Here is a 25948-nt window from a genome sequence, read left to right as displayed (position 1 = left end):
TCATTCCCAAGTCATGTCAATAACCACCTTTAGGCCTTAAGTATCTGTTCCCTTTCTTATTGTATTTCTTAAGCTCTTACTGTGTGCCAGACACTGTAATAATAATAATAGTATTTGTTAAGCGCTTACTAGGTGCCAAACACTTTTCTAAATACTGGAGTAGATACAGAATAATCAGGTTGTCCCACATGGGGCTCACAGTTTTAATCCCCATTTTATAGATGAGGTCATTGAGGCACAGAGATATTGAGTGGCTTGCTCAAGGTCACAGAGCAGATAAGTGGCAGAGTGGGAATTAGAACCCATCTCCTCCGATTTGCAAGCCCGTGCTCTTTCCGCTAAGCCATGCTGCTTCTCTGTACTAAGTACTGGGTTAGATGCAAGCTAATCAGGTTGGACACAGTCCCTGTCCCACATGGAGCTCACTGTCTTAATCTCCATTTTACAGATGAGGTAACTGAGACCCAGAGAAGTGATGTGACTTACCCAGGGTCACCAAGCAGACAAGTAGCGGAGCCTGGATTACAACCCAGGTCTTTCTGACTTTCAAGCCCGTACGCCATTCACTACGCCACACTGCTCATTATCTTGTCTTCTCCAGTGCTTTGGCACTTAAGAAACATTTAATAAATACCATTACTATTATTATGGGGTGAATAAAAAGCACTACCAGTTATTGCAAGTTTATAAAACTTCCCTTAAGGACTCAAAATCTGAAAAAGAATTCCATGAATCTATCCGGGAGGTGATTTCAGCTGTACAAAAAAGCAGCCAGATTTGAATTGATCTGCAAAGTGACTTTTAAAACTTTGTAAGCCCTGAAAATTCCTAGTGCACACATTCTCAGGGTTTCTTTTTTGAGTATTCGTACTTATTGCTTTGCAGCTGAGAGGAAAGGTTAGTCACATCAGGAAGCTAGGCGAAATGGCATTTCAGTAGAGAATCGTTTTTAAGAAACTTGAACCCATGTTCAGTGAAAGATGTTTTTAAGTTGAGAAGGACGTGCTTTTCTCATATATGCAAAATTTAAAAATGGTTTCAAGGTGTGTTCTTGGTCTAGAAAAATTCAGAATTAAAAAAAGCCTCATGTAGTCAATACCAAAGAAAATGGAGACATAGAGAAGTTTTTCAGCATTATTACCTTTACAACTTGATACAGCCAAAGGGCTCAGTTTGTATTTTAAAGTCATTCAGTGTGGCATTGGCCCCCATGATGAACCAATCCATTTTTTTCTCACTGAGATTTATAAAAATGATATTACTCTTTTGTCATTATTTTGTAGTAGTAAGTAGCTTTTGTTTCAAAGGGTTAAGCATGCTTTTTTGGTGAACTACAAATCCATACTCTCCACTCAAACTCTGTTCATATTTGACAATGTTGGAGAGCTTATCCAATCAGATTCCATCCATGGTACTGTTTCCTAGGTAACTAACACTCAGCCACAGAAAGTATCAGCACGGAGCGGAAACAAATGAAGGGAAAAATTTAGCCTTTCCTCTGCAGCCCAATCTAAACAATATAAAAAATCCGTAAAATAGCATGTATTATGTTGACAAGTGAATGAGGAAGATGATCTAATAGGAGATTTACCCTCTAGAGTATGTAACAAATCAAAATTATTAATACTGTTAATGAAAAAAACATTGTTGATTTGGGTGTCCGTAGGGTGGTAGGTTTATACTGTGCACACCGAAGACATAATAAGATATGGCTCCTGTCCGTCAGGAGCTTACATGATAAGAATGCAAGATGAACAGATGTGCATTCTTTCTCCTCATTTCTTATCTCAGCCTTGAGTTAATTTTTATGCAAACAAGAGATGGAGAGCTAAAATGTATCCACCCCCAAATCAAAGCCAGTCAAAACAACCACCCATCGATTAGCACTCCAAAAACTAGTGTTTATTGTTTATTATGTATTAAAGTGTATTTCTAGTGTAGTCTTTGTCATTGCTTTCTACTGACATACAGCGAATGGATAGTTTTAACTTAAATGCCCCTTTTTGAAATGAAAACAGTATAAAAAGGCAGCGTTTATCATTCTTTAATACAAATTTTTACTTTTTGATTGGTACCTCTTCCCTGTTCTTGCCATTATCTGCCCAGCTTGTGGTCTGCATTTTGCTTGATGGAAATTCTTTGACTGGGTTGTCATTTCTTTCCTTTTTTTCCCTTTCTTTTGGGGATCAGTGTTTGATTGAAGTCTCTAACTGAAAGAGGGAGTCTCACCCTGAAAACTTAATTAAATCTGTGAGATGTTCTTATTTGCTTTTCATTAGCAAGATTATGATATTTGTTTTTTGTGATATTAAATTTTGCGAGGACTTGTAGTTCTTATGCAGTCAGGAGCAAGGAGACTTAGAGCAATTCCAGGGACAGTTGGAACTAGGGCTGCTGATTTAAGAGGTGATAAATACAGGTGTAATTTGCCATTTTAACTCAAAAAGCCTTTTGTGATTTAGGCTTTGATTATCTCAGTGATCATACCACTGTCATCCTCTCAGAACTAATTGCGAGCCGCCACTGATGATTTCAGGATTCATACATAAGGGAACCAGAAGAGTGTATTTTTTCTTCTATAGAGATTTGTGTCTTTAGAACTTCAGCTCTCTCGAAATTAACCATTTGGTAATGGTGAAAATGGGATATTTTTTACTATCCGATCCTATTAGACAATGGATTTTGATATTTCAGTGCTTTTGTCTTTATATCAGCTTGTCCCGGGACTTAATGTTGAAGGGTTTATATACAGGAACTACCACTTTGTCTCTCAAAAATCCAAATGAATTAGAAGGACATTTTGTTATTTGAAATAGAAGGGTTTATATACAGGAACTACCACTTTGTCTCTCAAAAATCCAAATGAATTAGAAGGACATTTTGTTATATGAAATAGAAGTCCTTGACTAATATGTGCAAATAATGGCGATTGGGATGATCGTTTTCCTTTTAGATTTCTGCAATTTTACAAAGAAATAATCAAATCTTGTCTTATTTTTCCACCCACCCCATTCTTTTTTTTTTTTTGTAGGTTTGTGGAATCTTGCCTCACTCTTTTCCAACCTTTGTTTGTTTGTGTTGATGCCCTTTGCCTTTTTCTTTCTGGAATCGGAAGGTTTTGCTGGGCTGAAAAAGGTAGGATAATGACTCCTGTTTCTTAAGTGTATTTTTGTTAAGTGAAGAAAATCTGTTAGGTTGTCCTGGTAATAAGTTTTTATTTATTTTTTTATTAAGCCAGAAATGAGTATTTTTTACTCCCTAACTTGTTAATTAAGTCATGATGAGAGTATTTTAAGTGTGCAGGTAGAAACACGTCTTTCAGCTTTTGAGATCATTCAAGTTTTGGAGAGTTTTGGACTTTTACTGCAACCATAAAACTCAGTGACTCCTTTTTTGTGTGTGGAATAGAAGACCCTGTTGCTATGTACGGTGAAAGTGTCAGGTTCTTGGAAGTTTGGAAATGAGTGAACAGAGAACTTAGGAAAAATATGTAACCAAGAGAAAAAATAAAACCTGTGTACATGTATTTGCCTTTCATGTTCTTTAAAAATTAAATTTGTAAACACGAGACAAATGGAGGAGCATATATCTTCCTTTTAAATGTATGAAGTGCTTAGTACAGTGCTCTGCACACAGTAAGAACTCAATCAGCGCCACTGGTGATTACTGCCTTATAGTGGTTTCATGGAGTGAGACTGAAAAAAGTGTATGGAGCAACTCCATTTATCTGAGAGAAAGGAAAATTGAAGGTCAAGGTGTAGTTACAAATTGAGAAACAAATCATTATTAGTGTTAACAGCATTTATTAAGTCCTATTTGGAAAAATAAGTGCTGGGAAAGAAATACATGGATGAGATATCACAGACCCTGGGCCCTGCGGGGCTCACAGTCCTACTAAGACATCTGAAACTTAACATGTCCAAAACAGGACTCATCATTTTTCCACCCAACTCTTGTCCTCCTACCACCACCCTCCCCAAATTACAAGCCTTACAACCTTGTTTTTTCCTCAACTCATCTCTCTCATTCAACCTGCATATTTATTCCGTCACCAAACTGTGTTGGTTCTACCCTCACAACACCTTTAGAGTCTGCCCTTCCTCTCCATCTGAACTACTGCTACACTGATCCAAGTACTTACCGTATCCCACTTGGACTTCTTCTTCATCAGCCTCTCACTTATTTCCCTGCCTCCCGTCTCTCCCCTCTCCAATCCATACTTCATTCTGCTGCTTGCATCAGTTTTCTACATCATACAGTCCATGTCTCCCCGCTCCGCAAAACCCCCCAGTAATTGCTCATCCACTCCACATCAAGCAAACTCCTTGCCATCAGCTTTAAGGCATTGTAAATTGGGAATAAAAGACCTGTTTTCCATATGTCTTAGATGGTGAGCCCCGTGTGCGACAATGGCTGATATCTCTTAACTACCCAAGGGCTTAGTGCAGTGCTGAACATTGAATAGCTACCATCATCATTATTATATGGGGTGGAGTGGCAATGAAAGTGGACCTTCAGGCTGTCCATGCTCCCTGATTCAGTCACATTTAAACCTAGACTGAACCTGCTGTTTTGCTAATTTCTTCATTGGTTTCCCTGGACGTGTGCTGCTCCTAAAATGTTGAATCTGAAATCTGGAGGTACCATAGAAACTAGCTAAGAATTGGAACACACTGGAATTTGCCAAGTCAGAGGGAGGTTATAATATGGTTCTTTGCCATTCATTGCCCTTCAGTTGACTGTATGTAGGTGCAATGTTAAGAGTATTAATGATATTTAGTAAGTGCTTATTGCGTGCCAAACACTGTAAGAGTGCTGCGATAGACTCAAGCTGATCAAATTGGACTCAGTCCCTATCTCTGATGGGTTCACAGGAACTAGGAGGGAGGGAGAAGAGGTATTTCATTCTCATTTTCCAGATAAAGGAACTAAGGCCAGTCAATCAATGGAATTTACTGAGTGCCAACTGCACGCAGAGCACTGTACAAAATGCAGAAGACAGTACAAAACAATATAGTTGGGAAAGAGTTGGTGAAGGAGAATTTAAGTGACTTGCCTAAGGTCACATGGGAATGCAGTAGCCACCAGGGGGTCAGGTCTGTCCCCTCCCTGGAAAGGAAGTGGAGCTGGATTTTTTTTGGTCTGGTTTAAAAATATATAATATTTAAAAAATATTGAAAATATTAGGCATTTCATCTGCCACAGCTCCTGCTGCTGAGTTCTGTGGAGTTTATGGCCCTGGGAGGAGAATGCAAATGAGGGGTGGGATTATGGGACCTACTGGGAAAACCCTCTAGGATCAGCTAAACCTAGGTGTATTTCCCCAAGATGTCACCCTTGACATCAGCACATTCTGCATGCCCAATTCAATGCCCAGGCTGTCACATGAATCTCCTAGTCCAGAAATTGAGGGCTCTCAGAGGCCAACCTAGCTGTCAGTAGTCACCCCTGTTGTTTGAACTAGCCCTCAGGCTTTACAGGACCTTTAAAAGAACTTAGTTGAGAATACATTCCTGCTATCATCATCAATCATATTTATTGAGCACTTACTATGTGCAGAGCACTGTACTAAGCGCTTGGTAAGTACAAATTGGCAACATATAGAGACAGTCCCTACCCAACAGTGGGCTCACAGTCTAAAAGGGGGAGACAGAGAACAAAACCAAACATACTAACAAAATAAAATAAGTAGAATAGATACGTACAAGTAAAATAAATAGAGTAATAAATATGTACAAACGTATATACATATATACAGGTGCTGTGGGGAAGGGAAGGAGGTAAGATGGGGGGGATGGAGAGGGGGATGAGGGGGAGAGGAAGGAAGGGGCTCAGTCCTGCTATTTACAGAGCAGTATAGTAAACATTTTGGTGTTTGAAAGACAAGGCCTGATCACTGCCTTCTCACATCTTTCTGCTTCCAGGACATCAGTATGTGGATGTACCACTGGCACCTCAAGCTCAATAGGTCTCAAACTGAATTCCTCCTCATCCCTCCTAAGCCTTTTCCCTTCCTAAGTTTTCCATCATAGTCACTGACCCTACTATCCTCCCCATATCTCAAGCCTGTAACCTTGGCATCATCCGTGATGCCTTACTCCCCTTCTACCCATATAATGAATAGGTCACCAAACTCTGCCAATTCTTTCTTCACATTTCCAGAATATCCTTCTTCCTCTCCAACCAGATGGAGAAGCAGTGTGGCTCAGTGGAAGGAGCCCGTGATTTGGAGTCAGAGGTCATGGGTTCAAATCCCGGCTCCGCCAATTGTCAGCTGTGTGACTTTGGACAAGTCACTTAACTTCTCTGTGCCCCAGTTACCTCATCTGTAAAATGGGTATTAAGACTGTGAGCCCCCTGTGGGACAACCTGATCACCTTGTAATCTCCCCAGCACTTAGAACAGTTCTTTGCACATAGTAAGCGCTTAATAAATGCCATTATTATTATTATGGCCACCACACTGGTGCAAGTACTTGTCATATTCCAAATCATCTGTGGCACCAGCCACTCTCCTCATCAGTTCAAAATTCACTCTGACGCCTTGATCACTTTTATAAAACATAGTTTTGTCCTCTTTTTCCCACTCCAGTAGCATCTCATTCCTCTCTGCACCAAGTAAAAAACACCCTATCTTTCCCACTTCACTCTTCTCAAGCGAACCCACTCACTGAGACTCATTCTTGTCTCCCTCACCACTGACCTGTTTATGCCCTTCCTTAGGCCTGGAAACCCCTTCACATCTAGCAGACCACTGTTCTACCCATTTTCAAGGCCCTTCTGAAATCACACTTCTTCCAGGAGACCTTCCCCAATTCATCTTTCATTTCCCCATCCTGTTTCTCCCCTACTGCCGCTCGATCCCTTTGGTGTCACCTAAGTGTTCGGATACTCACTCTCACCTTCTCATTCCAGTAGCAGTTATGAATTTATGTTTCAACCCCGTGACCTCCTCCTAACTGTAATTTATTTTAATATCTGTCTTCCCCACTAGATTGCAAACTCCTTGAGCTCAGGAGATCATGCTAGACACTATCACCTCTGTTGTCGCCTCCCAAGAGCAGTGGTCTGCGCCGAGTAAATGCTCAATAAATATAATTGATGAAATGCTACATGTCCCCCACATTGAAAGGGCTCTTTCAACATGGGCTTGAATGTCCCCATTTTTTGAGACTACGTCAAAGAGCACAGGAGTAGTACTTGAATTCAGCCGTGGCTCGGGATACAGACAAGCATAGCCCAGGCATCAAACACTGTAGCAGACAGAGCCTCACATTCAATCTGAGTCATTATTCCGGGATTCTTGGGAGTTTAGAGCTCAGGCTTTGGTGGGGCCAGCTGAGTTATCCCCCTGTGCTGTGACCAAGCACACTATACTGTACATGGGTGGGGTTCTGCAGTATCATAAAGAGCCAAAGTCTTCCCTGAAAGGTGGCTAAACAAACCTCAAATTTGGCATTTCCACCTCAAGCCCAATCTAAGTCCCCCTCAGGCCACAACTAAATGATATGTAGAGAAATACATAAGTGCTAGAGGTAATGATTATCATCACCATCACCATCATTAATAAATATTTGAGTGCCCACTGTGTAGATTGTAATACCAGGTGCGTGAAGAGAGGTTAGGGAAGTTAATCAAGAGATCCACATACATAATACATTAAATACAAAATGATGATTACATGGATCAAGCAAATTGTTTGTAGACTCTTCATACAGGCAAAGCAGGAAGTTTTCCAAATTTAACAGAACAGTTTGAGTTGGAAGTTCCTTCTCTTTAGACGTTTGATATCAACTTATACTTTAATGATCGAAGTGTGAAATATACCTACTCATGTGCATAATCTGGAAGAAATTAAAAAGGAAACATGTTAGTAGAACAGCCAATTGGAAGTCTTTTCTTTCTCCAGTCACTTCCCTGACTGTCAGGATTAACAAATGCAGGAGCTTTTATAGGCTCTGACCTTGGCAAAAGTCAGTTAATTTTGTCCGTGTTAGGATGACATCCTTTAGTTTTATTGCATTGTTGTGTTTTTGAAGTCCCACCTTAAATTTGGGGCATTAGTTGGGTAAAGCAGTGTGGATAGAGCATAAGTGGAAGAGATTTAAGCACTAAGAGGTCTTGTAAAAGTATAATAAAGAACACTTATTGCAAACAACTTTTTGGATGATCTCCGACAGACTTTTTTTCTTAGGCTTTTACCAACTGCAAGCCTGACTTCCCTCTGACCTTCTCTCTTGCTTTAGGTCCATGGTCTGCTGAGAGGCCTAGGGCCAGGATTAAGGCCAGGTTGAGGGAGCAGAGAGGAAGAGGGAGTTACTTTGTGACTCGTTTTTTCATTTGTTTAATCAAATCAGTAGGCAAATCATCTAAATCTAAAATGCAAAGTGAGAGAATTTGGTGGTCTTGAAATATATTAGAATCACACTTTGAATGTTGTGGTTTCTTGAAACAGAAGATGAATGTTAAGTCTTTACGTGAATGCTTTCAGCATATTCTTTCACATTCATATTGATCAGTTTTTAGCTTGGATCCTGAAGACGCTAAGGTGAAAACCCTAGACCAAAGACTGTCATGTCTGGTATCCTTCGCCCAAGATTTCAATTTTGTTACTTGTGCAATTTTCCAGTGAGGCAGTGCTTTGAGGTGTTTGCAGTTCTTTGTATTTATAACCCTAGGTTGGATTAGAACCAAGGTTCAGGAGGTGAATGGCTAGCATTAACACACATTATTCCTGTTCAGTTAACTTGGCTTGCTTCATTGAGTTTAATACTGTGATTATCTGCAAGCATGTTAGCCATTAAATTTCTTAGCGAAGGTTGCTGGTAAAAACCAAGATTTTTTTTTAAAGCCAATTGTGTATTGGGCAAATGAGATACATGCTTATTAGTCGTAGTGATGCTTAAAAGAGATGTTAAAAAAACCTACAAATTGGTGAGATAGGCTTGACTTCAAGCAAATTAATTCACCTATAACAAGGTTACATTAAAGTTCCTTTTTATTCCTTCTGACCACCCTCCTAGTACTATTTAGTTGTTTTTCAGTTCTCGTGTATTCTCTAAAAAGCATATGGCCCCCTTCTCGTCCTATTGATTCCCCTGGGCAACCGTTTTAAAGAACAGCTCCTTGCGTGTTATGCTGAGATGCGGAAATTGGCCACTCACCATGGACGGATGCAGTGCTTGGATTGAAAATCAAACTAAGCATGATTCTCTGCTTGGTTTTTAATTAAAACACTATGTTAATTCAAACAGGACATTTTAGGCCTGGGGGGTTTGACTATGTCCTTTTTAAAGGGCTTAAATGGCCTTTCTTCTCTCTTCTTACTACAGTGTATGTTTCCATTTTATTACAGCTCCCTCCTCTATCCTCCTTTCCTTTACTGTAATCTTAAGCAGTAGGAAAATAAAACTGGAATTGATAAAGAAAAGTAAAGATTCTCTGTATCGTGCTGTGAAATACAAAGAACATAAGACCCAGGATACTTTAGTTTCAGCTAGGTTATGTAAAAAAAACTTGGTATACTGGTTAGCTTTTACCCCTTTTTGGCATTAAAGTCTCATACCCCCTTTTGAAAGTTGAATCTCCCTGCATGTCTGTGCTTTTGTTTTTCCTTCAGACACTTTCTCTTCATGCTTTGATGTTGATTGCTATCCTACAGAAGTCCTAGTCTGAGGGTTAGGCAAGCATTTGCTGATGGAGCTGCCATTCATGTCACTTCACAAGTCAGCTGTATAACTCTCCCTCCCTCCTCTGCTTCTGTAAAGACCTGGGCAACCTAGACCTGTATCTGAATGTACATGCCTATTTCACAATGATTTCCCAAGGCGTGCCAATAGACTAGTGCGTTCATGTGGTGTGGGTTTGAGGCATAGTGCAGTTTTGAGTATTATTTGCTCCTGGGTTTGAGCTAATTTTTTGTTGTTGTTGATGCTGTTGAAGAAATGGGCACTAGTACCTAATGTGTCTCGGGGAAAAAAAAAATCCACCACTTGACAGCGTATGTTTAAACGACAGATTTATTCACAACTAAAAGATTTTTCTAGAAATATTTTATATTGTACCTCCCCTTTATGCCAATCTTTGTATTTGAAGTCACGGCATAAAGTTTAACATGAGCGACAGCAACATCCTGACCAATTATCCAAATTATCCAGACATCCCAAAATGGTCAGAACACAACACAGTCTGTAGGATTAAGAGGTTAACTCCTAGAACATCAAAAGAAGTGCTTGATAATAAAAGCAAATAGTACAAAAATTTGAGGTAACTTCCTTGCTTAATTAATTAGGTAGACCAGGTGGAAGTGAAGAGGCCTGGGCTGGTGCTTGGAATGTCTATAAAGCTGAGCAACATGACAGCACAATGGAGGAGGAACAAAGATTTTTTTAATATGCTTCTATCCTGTGTCACAGTTTGAAATTGTCCTGGTTTATGTCCCTTTTGGCAAACTTACATAAAAGTGACCCTGTACTGTATTTTATGACCAGATGACTTTTTTTTTTCCAGTGGCTAATTTGTATCAGGCCCCCATCTTAAATAGACACAGCAACGAGTAGGAAGTCTAAGCCTGTTTGTCCCAGTGAGCTTTCATTGCATTCTTTCATTATTTTTGCTCGTTTTTGCCACTGATCATCCATAAATTGTTGGAAATGAGTGATTAAGGAAGTGCTGCTTAGTGTTAGTGGCACATGCACCTACTTGGTATGGTTTTTGTGGGTGAGAGGAAATCGCGTACGAAAAGGAAAACTCCTGCTGGGAACCTTTCAAGGAAACTTAACTTGCATAATGTTTTGATCTTGGTGTTTATTACAGAAATAGAGTAATATTTCACCAGCTATTGTTATGTGTCAGTTCCTTTAGTCTTCCCTTCACCCTCGTGAAAAACTTAATTCAGGAATTTAAGAAAACCTTAAAAACACAGTCCTTCATTCTTTTGCTTAACATGGAGGGGACTGGCTATTGTCCAAAAATGGCTTAACCTGAGTGTGTTGGTGTGTTCACTGTATCTACTGGTTTTTCTCTTGTACTGTAAAGCCTGATTATTTGGCCACTTGAAAGCCTATTTGGCACAGCAATTCTTAGCTGAAAAAGCTTTTTGTCAATCAAGGCTATTTAGTCAAACTAATTTTTTATTTTATTTAAAAAGCTATACAGTTCAGGCTTTGTCAGATTTTAATTTAAAAAAATGCTTCGATGTCCTTTGCATCAAATCAATCTTTTGTCATGATTAAAGATTTTTTTTTAAAAAAAACCCTTATTTATAAACTATTTCCTGTATATGCTGTTATGTGACATTTTCTGCTGCTTTGAATATTTTAGTTAGACACTATTTTTTAGCATGTCAAATAATATTGGTTCCTGGAAATCACTCTGATTTAGTTGAAAGATGGTAGAATAATTTCCATCACATATGTTCTTTTCATTTATCAAAATCAAGGGAATTCACAGTCTAAGGCTGATTGTCTTAATCACATATCTTAGGTGCTGAAATACACCAGCTGTGTGAAATACCAGGATAATAGGCATTGAAGAAATAGATGTGGTAACCAAGCTTCAAATTATTTTACAGACGTCTCGGACTATAAGATGTGTATTAATTTGAGAGGCATTTTGATTTCAAGTAGAAAGGCGTTGGGTTTTTTTGTTTTGTTTCGGTCGGGGGACAAATAATTGTGCTTTTGTTTAAACTCAATAGCTAGTTCATTATTATTGTACATGACATAACTCTGTATAAAATGTTTTGCAAACTTTTTTATGGAGCACATTTATTTAGAAGCAAAAGTGTGTCATATTTTTTAGTTGGTTTGAGAACTACTGTTGGAACTTGGATATCCGCGGCCAATGCAAATAATGGATCCCCACACAGACTGGAGCTGGATTGTTAAAATCTTATGTTTGGCATTTAAGCTCATATTTATTTGACTATAAAATCATTCATTCAGCATGAACTAAAACTTTAATGCTCTAGTCTCCGTGGAATGTTTACCAGTATATAACCACATTATGGTACATTATATTACAACCCATTTACTCATTCCATTAGTAGTACCAGAGACAAAAGTTGTTTAATCAGAGACTTCAAAGGCAGCAGGGTTGTTTGGTAGTTTTGACATGAGCTAACATTTTAAGTTGAGGTATAAGGCCACTTTTCTTTAAAAGTTAGGTCATTAAAAATCGTACTACTTAAAATTTTATTGGTTTGCACACTTTTTTTGTAGGGCAAGGGAAATTGGCATCAAAGATAAATTCTCACTGTTATAAGAAGGTAGGAGGTTTAAAAGATGCATTAGCTAAATTTATAAATCACATATTTGGAATTTCATAATCTCATTTAATAAACAGAACTCGAGGAAAAGAGTTCTGCGGTAGTGGAGCAGGTTAAGATTAGAAAATGATCAAGGCAGGAAACGTTTTCAAACCTGATAATTAAGACTGTCCTGGAAAGAAGTGGAAGATACAGTTTTAATTTGGGTTTACTATCATGGCATGTTTAAACTTTTTTTTAGCATAGTTGTAGGAGACTGGTGCCTATAGTTTCATTTTCAAACGTCTAAAACGTGTTAACAGTGGATTTGGGGAGTACTAGGTACCTACAAATTTTTCAACCACTTGAAGTTATCAGATTCCTTTGGTGTCTTCCATATGAGGTTTTCATGGTCCTTTTTGGTAGCAAAATGTTTGGGGTCAGTCTCTGCTTTGCTTTTCAGAGGAGAAAATGGAATAAAGCTGAGGTACTGTTTTTGTAGGTAAGAGCCTATTGGATAATCTTGAAGCACTATTTTCTGTAAAAAAGACTTCGTCTAACTTAGATTTGAATAGTTATCAGACACATTGCAAGGGTTTAATAAAGACTATCAGTTATCAAAAAACTCGTAATGTACAATAAAGAGAAGATTAAAATCATCCTGTGAGAATTATTCTGAGGAATCTGTTAAAAAAACAATCAACCAACCCCCCAAATGAAAAAAACTGAAGTGATTTAAGCTTCCTTTCTACTGTATGCTCCTTGTGGGCAGGGAACATAATAATAATAATAATAATGGCATTTATTAAGCACTTACTATGTGCAAAGCACTGTTGTTCTAAGCGCTGGGGAGATTACAAGGTGATCAGGTTGTCCCACGGGGGGCTCACAGTCTTAACCCCCATTTTACAGATGAAGGAACTGAGGCACAGAGAAGTGAAGTGACTTGCCCAAGGTCACACAGCAGGCAATTGGCGGAGCCAAGATTTGAACCCCTGACCTCTAACTCCAAAGCCCGGGCTCTTTCCACTGAGCCACGCTGCTTCCCCATACATATTTACCAACTCTGTTATTTTGTGATTTACAAAGCACTTAGTACAGTGCTCTGCACATGGTAAGTACTTAATAAGTACCATTGAGTAGAAAACATTTAGAATCATAGTGCCTGGTAGACATATCTTTTTTTTTTTATTTGTATGCAATTGCAAGTGCAGTTTCATTATCCGTAGCAATGATTCCAGTCATTGAATTTAGGATTTTAATTTGTTTTAAATATTTTTCCTATGGAGCAGCCCACTTTATGATTCTCTTAATTTTGATAGATTTGACAGATTGCTGAAGCTGACCTTGTATGTGGTGTAAGTTGTCATATTGATTTGCAACATTTGCCATTTGAATATATAATGAATTGCACATTTCTGATATATAATTCTTTGTCAAATATCTCTATAATTATTTTTCTACAGCAATATAATATTTCTAAGAGACCACTTTGTTTTGAAAAAAGTGGGGATTATTTTTAAATATCACTAACTTGTTTCAGAAGGGTCAAGTTTTGTGAACTGAGTCTTTGTATTTATTTTACAAAATTATTTGAATAAAATAACTTTTTTTTCTAAGTGTCTAAAGCAAAAATTTGAGCCTCAGTGATTTGAATTAGGGTAACTCATGTGTGACTTAGTCTTTTATATCTTTGGCTTTTTTGTGATGTTGACCTGAATTGAGGAGGATGAATTTATGGATTCGTAACCTTAACCTGCTTTCGGACTTTCAAAAACCATAGAGGATCTTTGAGGAAGATACCCTAATGTATTTAATGGATTTTTGTCTCACTTCCTTGGAAAGATGAGCCATTTACAAAAACCTAAAAATTTTGATTGTGGCTTTTATTTGTAGCCCAGTCTAAACTAGGCAGGAACCATTTCCTGATGGAGGATAATTTTTAGAAGAACTGAAGTCTTCAGAAACTAGCATTTTAATGTGTGCCTAGTCAAATGAATTTGCTGACCTTTTCCTATTCATCAGAATTGATGAATCGATCATCTGGATTGATTTCTGATCATGGTGGTAACTTGTAACATGGAGTCATCTAGGGGGAAGCCTGCTTTTTGGTATCCTGAGCCCCAGGTTGCAGGGACAGAACTTTCTAAGCTCCAGTCTGTAATTTTGATGCTTCTGCAGCAGTTGGTGCTGGCCATAAAGCAGGGAGGATGATCTGGGATGAACCTTCATTGGGTATAAAGTCTTGGAACAGAGGTTTCCAGCTGGCTGGGTTGGATCATCCACCCAAATGGACCCTAGTACACTTCATGTTTAGGATGGCTATTTTTCTGGTGTTCAGCTGGCCTGTCCTTTCTATGGCACTGATGTTGCACTAGATGTCTTTACATGTGTGTGTTTTTTCAAATGTCCTGCTCTGTCTATTCGGGGATCCGGGGTGGGGAATTCATTCATTCATTCAGCCGTATTTATTGAATCCTTACTGTGTGCGGAGCACTGTACTAAGCACTTGGGAGAGTACAATATAACAATCAGGCACATTCCCTGCCCACACCGAGATCACAGTCTAGGCGGGGAGACAGACGTTAATATAAATAAATTACAGATATGTACGCAAGTGCTGTGGGGATGGTTGGGGGGGTGAATAAAAGGAGCAAATTAGGGCAATGTGGGAGGGAGTAGAAGAGGAAAGGAGGGCTTATTTGGGAAAGCCTTTGGAGGAGATGTTCCTTCAATCAGGCTTTGATGGGGGAATGTAGTGGCCCTGGGGCAAGAGGAAAGGCAGAGTCCCTCCAGCGACTCATTCTAGCTTCTGCACATTTTCACAAAGAATGCTTATATGTTTCTTCATGACACCTGTATTTCGTGGAACCAATGTAGTGAACATATGTTACATTCAGATCAGCAAAGGGGTGTTCCGGTATTCTCCATTGCCCATCAGTGGGCACCTTGCCATCTTGTTCTTGAGTGAACCTAGAACTAGTCATTACTGAGACCACTTGTTCGTCCTACCTAAGGTGTTTGTTTTATAGTTCCTTTGGTCCTTTTTATAACCGAGACTATCAAGAGGCTGGACATTGGGATGACAGTATGTTGGGAGTATTTTGAGGTTAGAATAGGTTATGGTATCATCATCATCATCAATCGTATTTATTGAGCGCTTACTATGTGCAGAGCACTGTACTAAGCGCTTGGGAAGTACAAATTGGCAACATATAGAGACAGTCCCTACCCAACAGTGGGCTCACAGTCTAAAAGGGGGAGACAGAGAACAAAACCAAACATACTAACAAAATAAAATAAATAGAATAGATATGTACAAATAAAATAAATAGAGTAAAAAAAGTACGTCTATATACATATATACAGGTGCTGTGGGGGGGGTAAGGCAGGGGGAGGGGCTCATTTAGACTGTGAGCCCACTGTTGGGTAGGGACTGTCTCTATACGTTGCCAACTTGTACTTCCCAAGCGCCCACTACAGCGCTCTGCACCCAGTAAGCGTCATGTAATTGTCCATTTGAATTTTTGTTGAAGGTTTTTCCATGCATATTTTGCAGGAAAAAACTAAAAAACTTATTGGCCAATCTTATGATAGTCTGGGCACTTGGGGAGTTGATATGCAAAAGATCAAAGTTGAAGTGCAACTTTAAGGGGGAAAGGGCTTCTAATGAGTGTTGCCTATCTCTGTTCCCCACTTTCCTTCCCCTGCCCAGAGCTGGTTCTCAAATGGGAATTTGGCAGGCTACAAAGTTACAGATGAGGTTCACTGAAACTGAGGGCTATGGGAAGGAAAGTTTAAAATGACACTATTTGATAATCCTTGAGGCAACTTTCAAGCTTACATTTAAAAAGAAAAAGTATTTGAAGTGAAGTCTTTTAGGTGAGAGAAATATGTCTGAACCAGTTGTGACATTTTGAAAAAGTTAATTCTTTGACTTGGTTTGAGATTGCCCTGTTTTTATGCCTTTAAAAAAGTCTTTGTTTCTTACCTCTGATTAAAAATGCTGCATCACGGTTGATTACCTGTGTTGCGTTCTCTCAGCTAATCAGTGTTATTTACTGAGTACAAGGCACTGTACTGAGCTTTTGGGAGATTACAACAGATCAGTATTTCCTGCTCTTATGGTGTTAACAATCTAATGAATTTAAACTCTTTCATTCATTCATTCAATCGTATTTATTGAGCACTTACTGTGTGCAGAGCACTGTACTAAGCGCTTGGGAAGTACAAGTTGGTAACACAGAGACGGTCCCTACCCAACATCAGGCTCACAGTCTAGAAGGGGGAGACAGACAATAAAACAAAACATATTAACAAAATCAAATAAATAGAATATGTACAAGTAAAATAAATAAATAAATAGAGTAATAAATATGTACAAACATATATACATATATACAGGTGCTGTGGGGAGGGGAAGGAGGTAAGGCTGGGGGGGATGGGAAGGGGAGGAGAGGGAGAGGAAGGAGAGGGCTCAGTCTGGGGCAGACACAAAGGCAAAGTGGAGTTTTGTTGATAGCCAGGCCAAGTTTAAAATCCACCATTCTACACAATCTGTGGATATTCTACCCATTGACCCTAAACTCTTGAAGATAGTGTTAGTAATTGATTTATATTAATGCCTGTTACCGCCCTCTAGACTGTAAACTCGTTATGGGCAAGGAATGTGTCTGTTTATTGTTATATTGTTCTCTTCCAAGCGCTTAGTACAGTGTTCTGCACACTGTAAAGCACTCAATAAATACGATTGAATGAATGAATTTCTCTTATGATAAATCTGCTCCAGACTTAGCCTAGGGACAGGGGTGAGTGTTTAGTAATTGCTGTTCTCATTTCAGTTTCACTTGTGTACAAGGGTATCTCTCTATATGAGCCCTCTACATATAGGCAGTGTGCTTTTTGGTTGGTGTCCTGACTCTTTCTTGCTCTGCTTTGTGCCTCTTGGTTCATTTGCTTTTCACAATCCTTCTTTTGGCCAGAAGGACAAAGTGTCTTGAGCCAGTTATGTGAGGGTATATATACCAGGGAAATTATTCTGTAGAGTCCTAAAGCAATGGGTATAATGACTTGGGAATGTGAGAAGCATTAAATAAGTGACACTTTGCCTAGTTATTTGAAGCAGTATATAATATCCTTGGGAATTCTAGAATGTTTGACTTTAAAACGTAGCTTGTAACAGTGAAACGCACAACTTTTTTCCCCCTTCTTTCGTTGGAAGGCACTTAACCAGCACAAGTTTCATGACTGAAGGAAACATATCCAGAGACAAAGGCAAAGAGAGTGGAGTTTTGTTGATAGCCAGGCCAAGTTTAAAATCCACCATTCTACACAATCTGTGGATAGTCTACCCATTGACCCTAAACACAAGGCAAAGTTGAAGATATCTATTCTGCTCAATGCTTTGGCATTGTGCTTCTAACAGAATTCTCTTACTCCACACAATCGAGATACTCCCCAAGACACAGTTTCCCTTGTTTGCTCTGCTCCTTGCTCTTTTTTTTTTTTTGTGTGTGTGTTCCTTGGTCTCTCTCTCTCCCAACCCCGCCACTACCACCTCTCATTCATTCACTCATTCAATCGTATTTATTGAGTGCTTACTGTGTGCAGAGCACTGTACTAAGCGCTTGGGAAGTACAAGTTGGCAACATATAGAGACGGTCCCTACCCAACAGCGGCACACCTATTCTTGACCCCTGCTTCTGCCTTACATACACATGCCTGGATCTTCTCTCCTCCCCTGCTACTCCCCCCCTACCTTTGAAGTACTTCATTTTGGTATTCTTTATCTCTCTTCCACATCTCCATTCTCTTACCTTTTGTGAGATTCACCCCTTCCCCCCGAATTAGTAAGACTTCGGTTCAGTCAGGCAATGCTGGGTTGATGACCCTGAACCTTTTTGAAGTGTGTGTGGCTGTGGAGAAGCTGCTGGCTGCTGCCTCTTTTTCACCCTGGTCACCCCACTGCTGTCACCACTTAACTCTGCAGCCTCTGGCAGCTGTTTTAAAGGTGAGTCAAAGGCATTCACCTAGTTTTTGAGGAGGAAGAAGTGAGGGGCAGCAGTAGCTGTTTTGGCTCATGCTAAAGGTACTTAGTGCCACACACACAGAAAAAGAAATGCATCATCCTCATCAATCGTATTTATTGAGCGCTTACTGTGTGCAGAGCACTGTACTAAGCGCTTGGGAAGTACAAGTTTGCAACATATACAAGTTTGCATCCTGGGTGAACTCTGTGTCTTTGTATTTGTAGGCACATTCTGCAGGCGTGGCATATCCTACTCATTGCACATCCAGGGCCGGGGCAGTCTCTGTTCTTGAAGAACCCCATGTTAAGATGAAATTGCATTTCCATGTGCACCCCAGATCTGATGCCGAGTGAGTGCTCACCACTGGTTTTTCCTACTTGCATCATTGTCTTGCCAAATGCACCTTGTCGGAACAGCGTTCTCTAATTCTGCCTTGGCGTGCTGTCCAAAGCAGTTTGTCAAAGCAAATGATATGGGCAGAACTGATTTCCGGTCTGCATTTATCTAGCACTTTTTTGGGGAAGTGTTCATGATACCCTTCATGATACCTTCATGATACCCTTCATGATACCCTTATATACACCTGTATATATGTATATATGTTTGTACATATTTATTACTCTATTTATTTTACTTGTACATATCTATTCTATTTATTTTATTTTGTTAGTATGTTTGGTTTTGTCCTCTGTCTCCCCCTTTTAGACTGTGAGCCCAATGTTGGGTAGGGACTGTCTCTATATGTTGCCAATTTGTACTTCCCAGGCGCTTAGTACAGTGCTCTGCACATAGTAAGCGCTCCATAAATATGATTGATTGATTGATACTGTAGTAGAGTTTCAGAAATCACTGTGTACCTACAGTAGATGCTTAGTGCAATACTTTGCATCCAGTAGATACCAAAAATACGCATCGTCACAAAAAACGTTTCAATATTTTCAGGTTTTAGTGTATTCATAGTAAAAATGGGCTGTCATAGTTTAAATGCGCAGTGACATTTGATAGTGAATATTCCCTGCATGTCTGATACCCAGAGATTTTGTGACAACTTGCGTATGTACACTCATACCTGAATCCCTTTGACTTGATGTCATGCTCTTAGGTACTATGAATTGTTTTGACAGTTCTTCATAGTTCTTTACGTTTTTTCTTGTCACTGCATTCTCCAGTCTTTCATGCTCCCCATGAAGCTCAATTATTAGTTGATGAAGGAGAGGATGATGGTGCTGTACATTCTTCTCTCACAACAATAATTTTATAATTTTTATTTTTAGGATGACGGGATACTTTTCTTGCTCAGTTGACTTTCCTTTCCAGGTGCATTCTCTAGCTGTATTTTTGGTTTGTTGCAGCTAGAAATGTATTTTGTCTGATTCATTTGGGGCTTACACAGTGGACTATATGTACACTTCTAATCCAGGATCTTTAGTGATCCATTTCAAATAATTTCCAATCTCTTGTTTCTGTTACTTTTTGCCCCCTCCTACTGCAACTAGACTGTGAGCCCGTTGTTGGGTAGGGACCATCTCTATATGTTGCCAGCTTGTACTTCCCAAGCGCTTAGTACAGTGCTCTGCACACAGTAAGCGCTCAATAAATGCGATTGAATGAATGAATGAACTTTTGAGCAAATATTTAGCCTGCTTTTGGATGGTACAGTTAAGTACTTGTGAGTGAGCGATCTCAGAGAATTAGAGAAAGTTTGAATTTTTGTTTTTAATGCAGAAAGAGGTTGTAATGGATCTTGAAAGTATAAAAGTCTAGCTAGTGTAAAAGTCTGGCTGTCCTTATCAAGGAACTATTCTGGGATTAGCAGCAGGACACATCCTAGCTCTGTTCTGCAGTGTTTGGGAAGTTCTTGTGTACACAGGGTTTGTACTCAACATTGCGTTGTTTATAATTTTAAGTACTCTTTCCCTCACCCTCCCTACAAAATCCACCTCTTAACACACTTTACAAGTAACGAGGCGAGACCCTTCACCGTTTCAAATCTTGTTATATGATTCAGCTTTTAATTTCCTTTTTGCTACAGGTAAAGGATAAATTATGAATTTAGTGACCTTTTTACTGTTTTAACTAGGATTTGGTGCTGTCCATTCTATAAAATAGGAGGGTACTGGGCAGAGATTCATTAGACTGGCATTGGATAGTCTTATTGGACTAAATTGTGGTTATAATTCAGTAATTTTGTAGTAAGACAGCTTTGTGGGTTGGAATTATGGTATTTTTTTCATTTATTTGTCTTCAAGTTAAGCATTTTTTGAGTTGAGAAGGCTAAAGGCTTCTCAGTATGCATTGAAGGGAAAAATGATCAAGTGTTTATAAAAGGGATCGTGACAACGTGAATGGAAGAATTTTTGAAATATGCTAAAATGGTTTTCCCATCCCTAAAATAACTGTAAAAATTTTGTTCTGAATTATCAACAATTCAGCCACTCATTCTTATGCTTTTCATTGTTTGGGATTGCTTTGTAAGGTGGTAATTATTTGTGTAATCTTATTTACACAATTTATTGTATTAAATGAGTTTAATTGGCAATCTCTTTCGTACTAGTGTGGGAATATGTGCTAAAAAGGGACTTCTGCATTTAGAAAACATATAGACATCTAAGTGACATCCTTTCGTGTTTATCCATACAGACTATCATTTGTTAATCTCACAATATTAAGATGGGTGAAATAATTTCCTTGTAATGGCCGATCCTGGAAAGCTTAGTTGGTGAGCTCTTTGGCTGCTGTTCCACTCAAAGAAATAAGTTTGCGTGATATACATTTCATTTTCATTCACATTATCTGACCATATACATATCCTTTGGTACGAAATAACTTCAGCCAGGATTTTTCAAAACTCTTTTTCTCTGACCTGGCAACTAAACTACCCTTTTTGTCCACACTCTTAATGATACTTGGGAGCAAAGGAAAAACATATGTGACAGGTGCTAAACATGCATGTTTGTAGTTATTTCATGGCTTAAAATAACTAATACCTGCTTTTATTTTCAGTCCTTTTTAGTGCTTCTATCGATCTTCCCCAGATGACGGCATTTATGTTTGTTGCAGTCTAAATGTCATGCTGAGCAAACCTTATCTTAATGTTACTAGGAGACCCTTTTTGTTAAATAAAACAATGGGCTTGATATTTATTTTAAATGTGCCATGAATGTAGAAATTTTTCCCAGGCTTTCCTAATGGGTGGGGGCATAGTGTATAAAGTAATGTTTACATACCTTGCAAGAGGTCAAGATGTCCAGGCCGAATCGTGTTTAAATGTTCATCACCATAGAAACATATCAGCTTATTGTTAGGACTTTTGTAGCACATTGTAATTTTGACTTCATTGATGCTTAGTACAGAACAATCAAGTGTGGTAGTGTTGACCGGGATAAAAATTTTCAAGTAACAAAAGTTATATCGTGGGTATATCAGGCCTTTGGGACCCATAAAATGTGTTATTTTAGCATCTTGAAATCTAGTAGCTTTTTTCTTGGCTGTTCCTTCCTATTTAATTACGTTGATTTAGTATGCGGTGGCTGTTTCACAGATGATCGGTAGGACTCTAAGCGAGGTAATGTGGCTTGATTCTTCTGTACATAAATAAAATCATTAACCCTTCTGCCTATCTTACTGAGAATGTTTAGCTTAATATTTGACAATTCCTAAAGATTTTCCTATTAACACTCTCCCCCAATTATGCATTCATGGTTTTCTAAAAAATGCAGTTCTACTGTAAAATAGCAATTTATCATTAGGTATTGATTTAAGTGTGTGCATTTGAGTTCATTTGGGAAATACAGTAAATACGTTTTCAGGGACTAAAAATCTCTGAGATTTCTAGAATGTTCCTACCGTTTCACATGTGAAATGCAGGCAATTTGGAATTTAAAGCAAATGGGGGAGAAATAAATTAATTGAAAAGCAATTTTAAGCTTCACAACAGGCCTGTGAGCCTACATTCAATGACTTTCTTTCCATACCTCTTTTTGGATGACAGCGAAGACATTTTCCAGTCTTTGACGCAATATTTTGCCACAGCTACTGTTGCTTGAAGGGTATTTCAGTAAGTTATCCTGACATCTGGTACATCTTTCCCTTTAACATTTGTAAGGATGTAGTTGATAGGAAGCCTTCCCTTGGGATTTTCCATGTTCAGCTTCTGGCTCTTAATGGAAAGATGAGTGGTGGGCAGATGCTTCTTCTTTATACCGGCCTATCGGTGATTAATACTGGTGATAAAAGCTTCCACTATGCTTTTCCCTAATTTCACAGACTGCACCAGATTAAAAAGTTTATAAATCCTAAACCACAATTTCAAAGTACATTCAGTCCTGTATGGGTTTTGGATTCACTGACTTATTGAAAAAAGCAGAAATGGGTGTATTTTAGTGCTCAGTCAGTCCAAACTCTGCCTTATGTAGTAAATGATTATATTTTCCTCACTACATCATTTACATTTTCTGAATATTAAAATACCCCACAATTGCAGGTAATCAGTTGCTAAAGTAATTTCCTTTCCATTGACTTGCCCAAAGCCCTAATGTCTTCCATCTTGGTGATTATATAGACTTTATAGAAAGAGAGTTGCATAATAATGATAACAGTAATTGTGGTATTTGTTAAGTGCTTACTATGTGCCAAGGACTGTTCTAAGTGCTGGGGTAGATACAAGGTAATCAGGTAGTCCTACATGGGGCTCACAGTCTTAATCCCCATTTTACAGATGAGGTAACTGAGGCACAGGGAAATTTGCCAAGATCACACAGCAGACAAGTGGCCTAAGAAACTATCTCCTTCCCCTTTAGACTCTGAGCCCCATGGGGGACAGGGACTATGTCTCATCTGATGTCCAGTGCTTAGCACAGTGCTTGGCTCATAGTAAGTAGTTAATAAATATCCCAATTATTATTGCCTTTTGAAGGACACAATTAAGAAAATAACTAGGAAGGTATATTTTTGTCTGGTGGAAAAACTGCTTTTTTGAATTCTGGGATGGCACTTACAGATATCATTATACATTGGAAGGCATTAAGATAAGGTGACATTTTACCACCATATTATGTATTCTTTCCCATTGAATTTGCTCATTTGTAAGGAATTTATTTGGAGATCTTACAGGATTGAGTGAATGGCTGCGTCAGAATTATTTTTAGTCAAAGTCTTGAGTGCTACACTGTGCAAATCATGTTACTAAGTCCTTGGAAAAGTACAATATAATAATTGAACTTTATCCCTGCCCTCAAGGAGCTTACTGTCTAGTAGGGGAGACACTAATGTACTGTTTGTGTGTAAAATTAATAACTAGCGCACCATTTGAGTACCATGGGAATTTAATAGCAATGACATACATCTGTCTTAGTCCCATATTCATAAAATAAAGCTCTTTGCACATGAAATAAAAGTAGAGATTTCACTTGAGACACCTCTCGTTGCTGGTATGTGAAGATATTTAGTAATGTAAATGTCAGCTTCACCCGAGGGTTAAGAGCACCACCTGAGGGGTTTTAAAAAGAGTCCCGGGCTATATTAACACTTTCTGGTTTACTTGATGTAGTGGAATAATGCTGTTATTATTGAGCGGGGCTCAAGGATTTCAACTCCAAATTGGCTCTGGCCAGGTGTGAGTTCTCATCTGGCTTCTATTTTCTTCCGACAAGGGGAAAATAGATTGTGTACCTGACAGATCTGTACTGTTACTTGTTATTTGCTCTTCCTCCTCCTCCCATTGTCTGTTAATAACTTTTGTCTGTGTCCCCCAGCAGCTTCTAAACTCGCTGTGGGTAGGGAACACATCTCATTTCTGCTGTACACCCCCCGAGCACTTAGTTCAACTTTTGGACTCTAGATGAGCATAGAGTGGAAGCAGCATAGTCTGTAGAAGCAGCTTGGCCTAGTGGATAAAGCACTGGCCTGAGAGCCAAAGCTGGTTCTAATCCCAGCTCTGCCACTTGCCTGCTGTGTGTCCTTGGGCAAGTCACTTCACTACTCTGTGCCTCAGTTTCCTCAGTTGCAAAATGGGGGTTCAATACCTGTTCCTGCTTAAGAATGTGAGTCCTTTGTGGGCTAGAGACTGTGTCTGACCTGATTAACTTGTTTCTACCTTGGCGCTTCGAACAGTGCTCGACACATAGTAAACACTTCGCAAATATCATTTTAAAAATATATCAATTACTGATTAATCAGAACTCACTCATTATTTAATCAAATGGAGGAAGCGCAATAGAAAGCTGTTCCAGGCTTTTGGCGTGTTGTGACAGAATGAGATGACACAGAATCTGACCAAAGTTAATTGAGTTAGAATAGAGGAAGTGAGCAGAGAAAGATGAGGAAATACCAGACCTAGCCCACCTTCTAGAGGAGGGTTTTGAAACCGAAAGTGAACAGTTCCAATCTGGTATAGAATTTGCACGTGAGTAGAAGAAGAGATTTCATTTTAGACACCTCTCTCGTCTTTGCTGGTGTTTGGAGATACCAGTGTTTTACATTTTGGGTGCTTCCATGGTATCATCTTCTTTGTTCTTTGGAAAGAAGATAGTTTCTTTGATTATACACTAAATCTTGGCACATTTGCTAGGCAGTGTAAATACAGCAACACTTCGGCTGAGCTTCCTAAATCTGAGGTCTCATGGTTCCCTCATACTTGACACTGGGCCAATGGAAATCTGTCCTAATGGGTCATCTGTTTAAGGAAGGAGCATAGGCCTGGGATTCAGAAGACCCATGTTCTACTCCCTGCTCTGTTACCTGTCTGCTGTGTGCCATTGGGCAAGTCGGCTTCTCTGTGCCTGTTACCTCATCTGTTAAATGGGAATTAAATCCTACTCCCCCGTAATAATAATAATGATGGCATTTATTAAGCACTTACTATGTGCAAAGCACTGTTCTAAGTGCCGGACTTTGTCCATCTTGATTATCTTGTACCTCCCCCAGGGCTCTGTATAGTGCTTGGCACAAAGTAAATGCTTAATTATCATTTTAGTAAAAAAGTTTCTATTCTTGCAGTGCGTCTGCAGATGCTGGTAGAATCTTTTTCTCTTAATTAGTATTCAATGTAGTGACAGTTATCTAGTGATTAATTAGCCTATGTGTCCCTTTTTATATATTCAGACCATTTGTTGCATTACTCTCTAGAGCAGGCATTGGCACGACCTTTTCGTTACCATGCTATTTGGATGTGGGGACCCACAGGCCAGGGTATGAGGCATGTTCTTCCGAGGAGATTTCCCCCTGTCTTAGAAGCAATTGCTTCTCTTGTGGCTCTTGAATAATAATGAACTGAAATTTAACTGCTTACTATGTGCCAAGCACTGTGCTAAACACTGGGGTAGATAGAGGATAATTAAATTGGGCATAATCTCTGAAGCAGTCTAAAGATGAGAGAGAACAGGTCTTTAATCCCCATTACAAATGAGGAATTCAGACTCTGAGAAGGTAAGTGACTTACCCAAGGTCTCACCGCAGGCGAGTGGCAGAGCTTGGATTAGAAGCCAGGGGCCCCGATTCTCAGGTCCATGCTCACACCCACCCTCTCTCCATTCTGCTGTGGCTAGGATTACTGGACCTGGGTTGTTTATCCCAGAGAATTGACTAAACAGGAATGCCCCCCCGGGGAATACACATTGAGACTGGAGGAAAAAAAGGCCAAGGAGCTGAAGCCTCACTAAACGTTGGCACCATGG

At 39.2% G+C, this 25948-nt stretch overlaps 1 protein-coding gene across 1 annotated transcript in view; it reads left to right on the top strand.

Moving 5' to 3' along the window:
• The window catches only part of LMBR1 (limb development membrane protein 1), a 121835-nt gene that overhangs the window by 50143 nt on the left and 45744 nt on the right, over positions 1-25948 (top strand). The window contains exon 5 of the mRNA XM_038755662.1: positions 3032-3135. Coding sequence (XP_038611590.1) covers positions 3032-3135 — 104 coding nt within the window. The remainder of the gene's footprint in view (positions 1-3031; positions 3136-25948) is intronic.

Source organism: Tachyglossus aculeatus, chromosome 13, assembly GCF_015852505.1.
Source record: "Tachyglossus aculeatus isolate mTacAcu1 chromosome 13, mTacAcu1.pri, whole genome shotgun sequence".
Taxonomy (NCBI): domain Eukaryota; kingdom Metazoa; phylum Chordata; class Mammalia; order Monotremata; family Tachyglossidae; genus Tachyglossus; species Tachyglossus aculeatus.
This window is presented reverse-complemented; position numbering and strand designations above follow the sequence as displayed.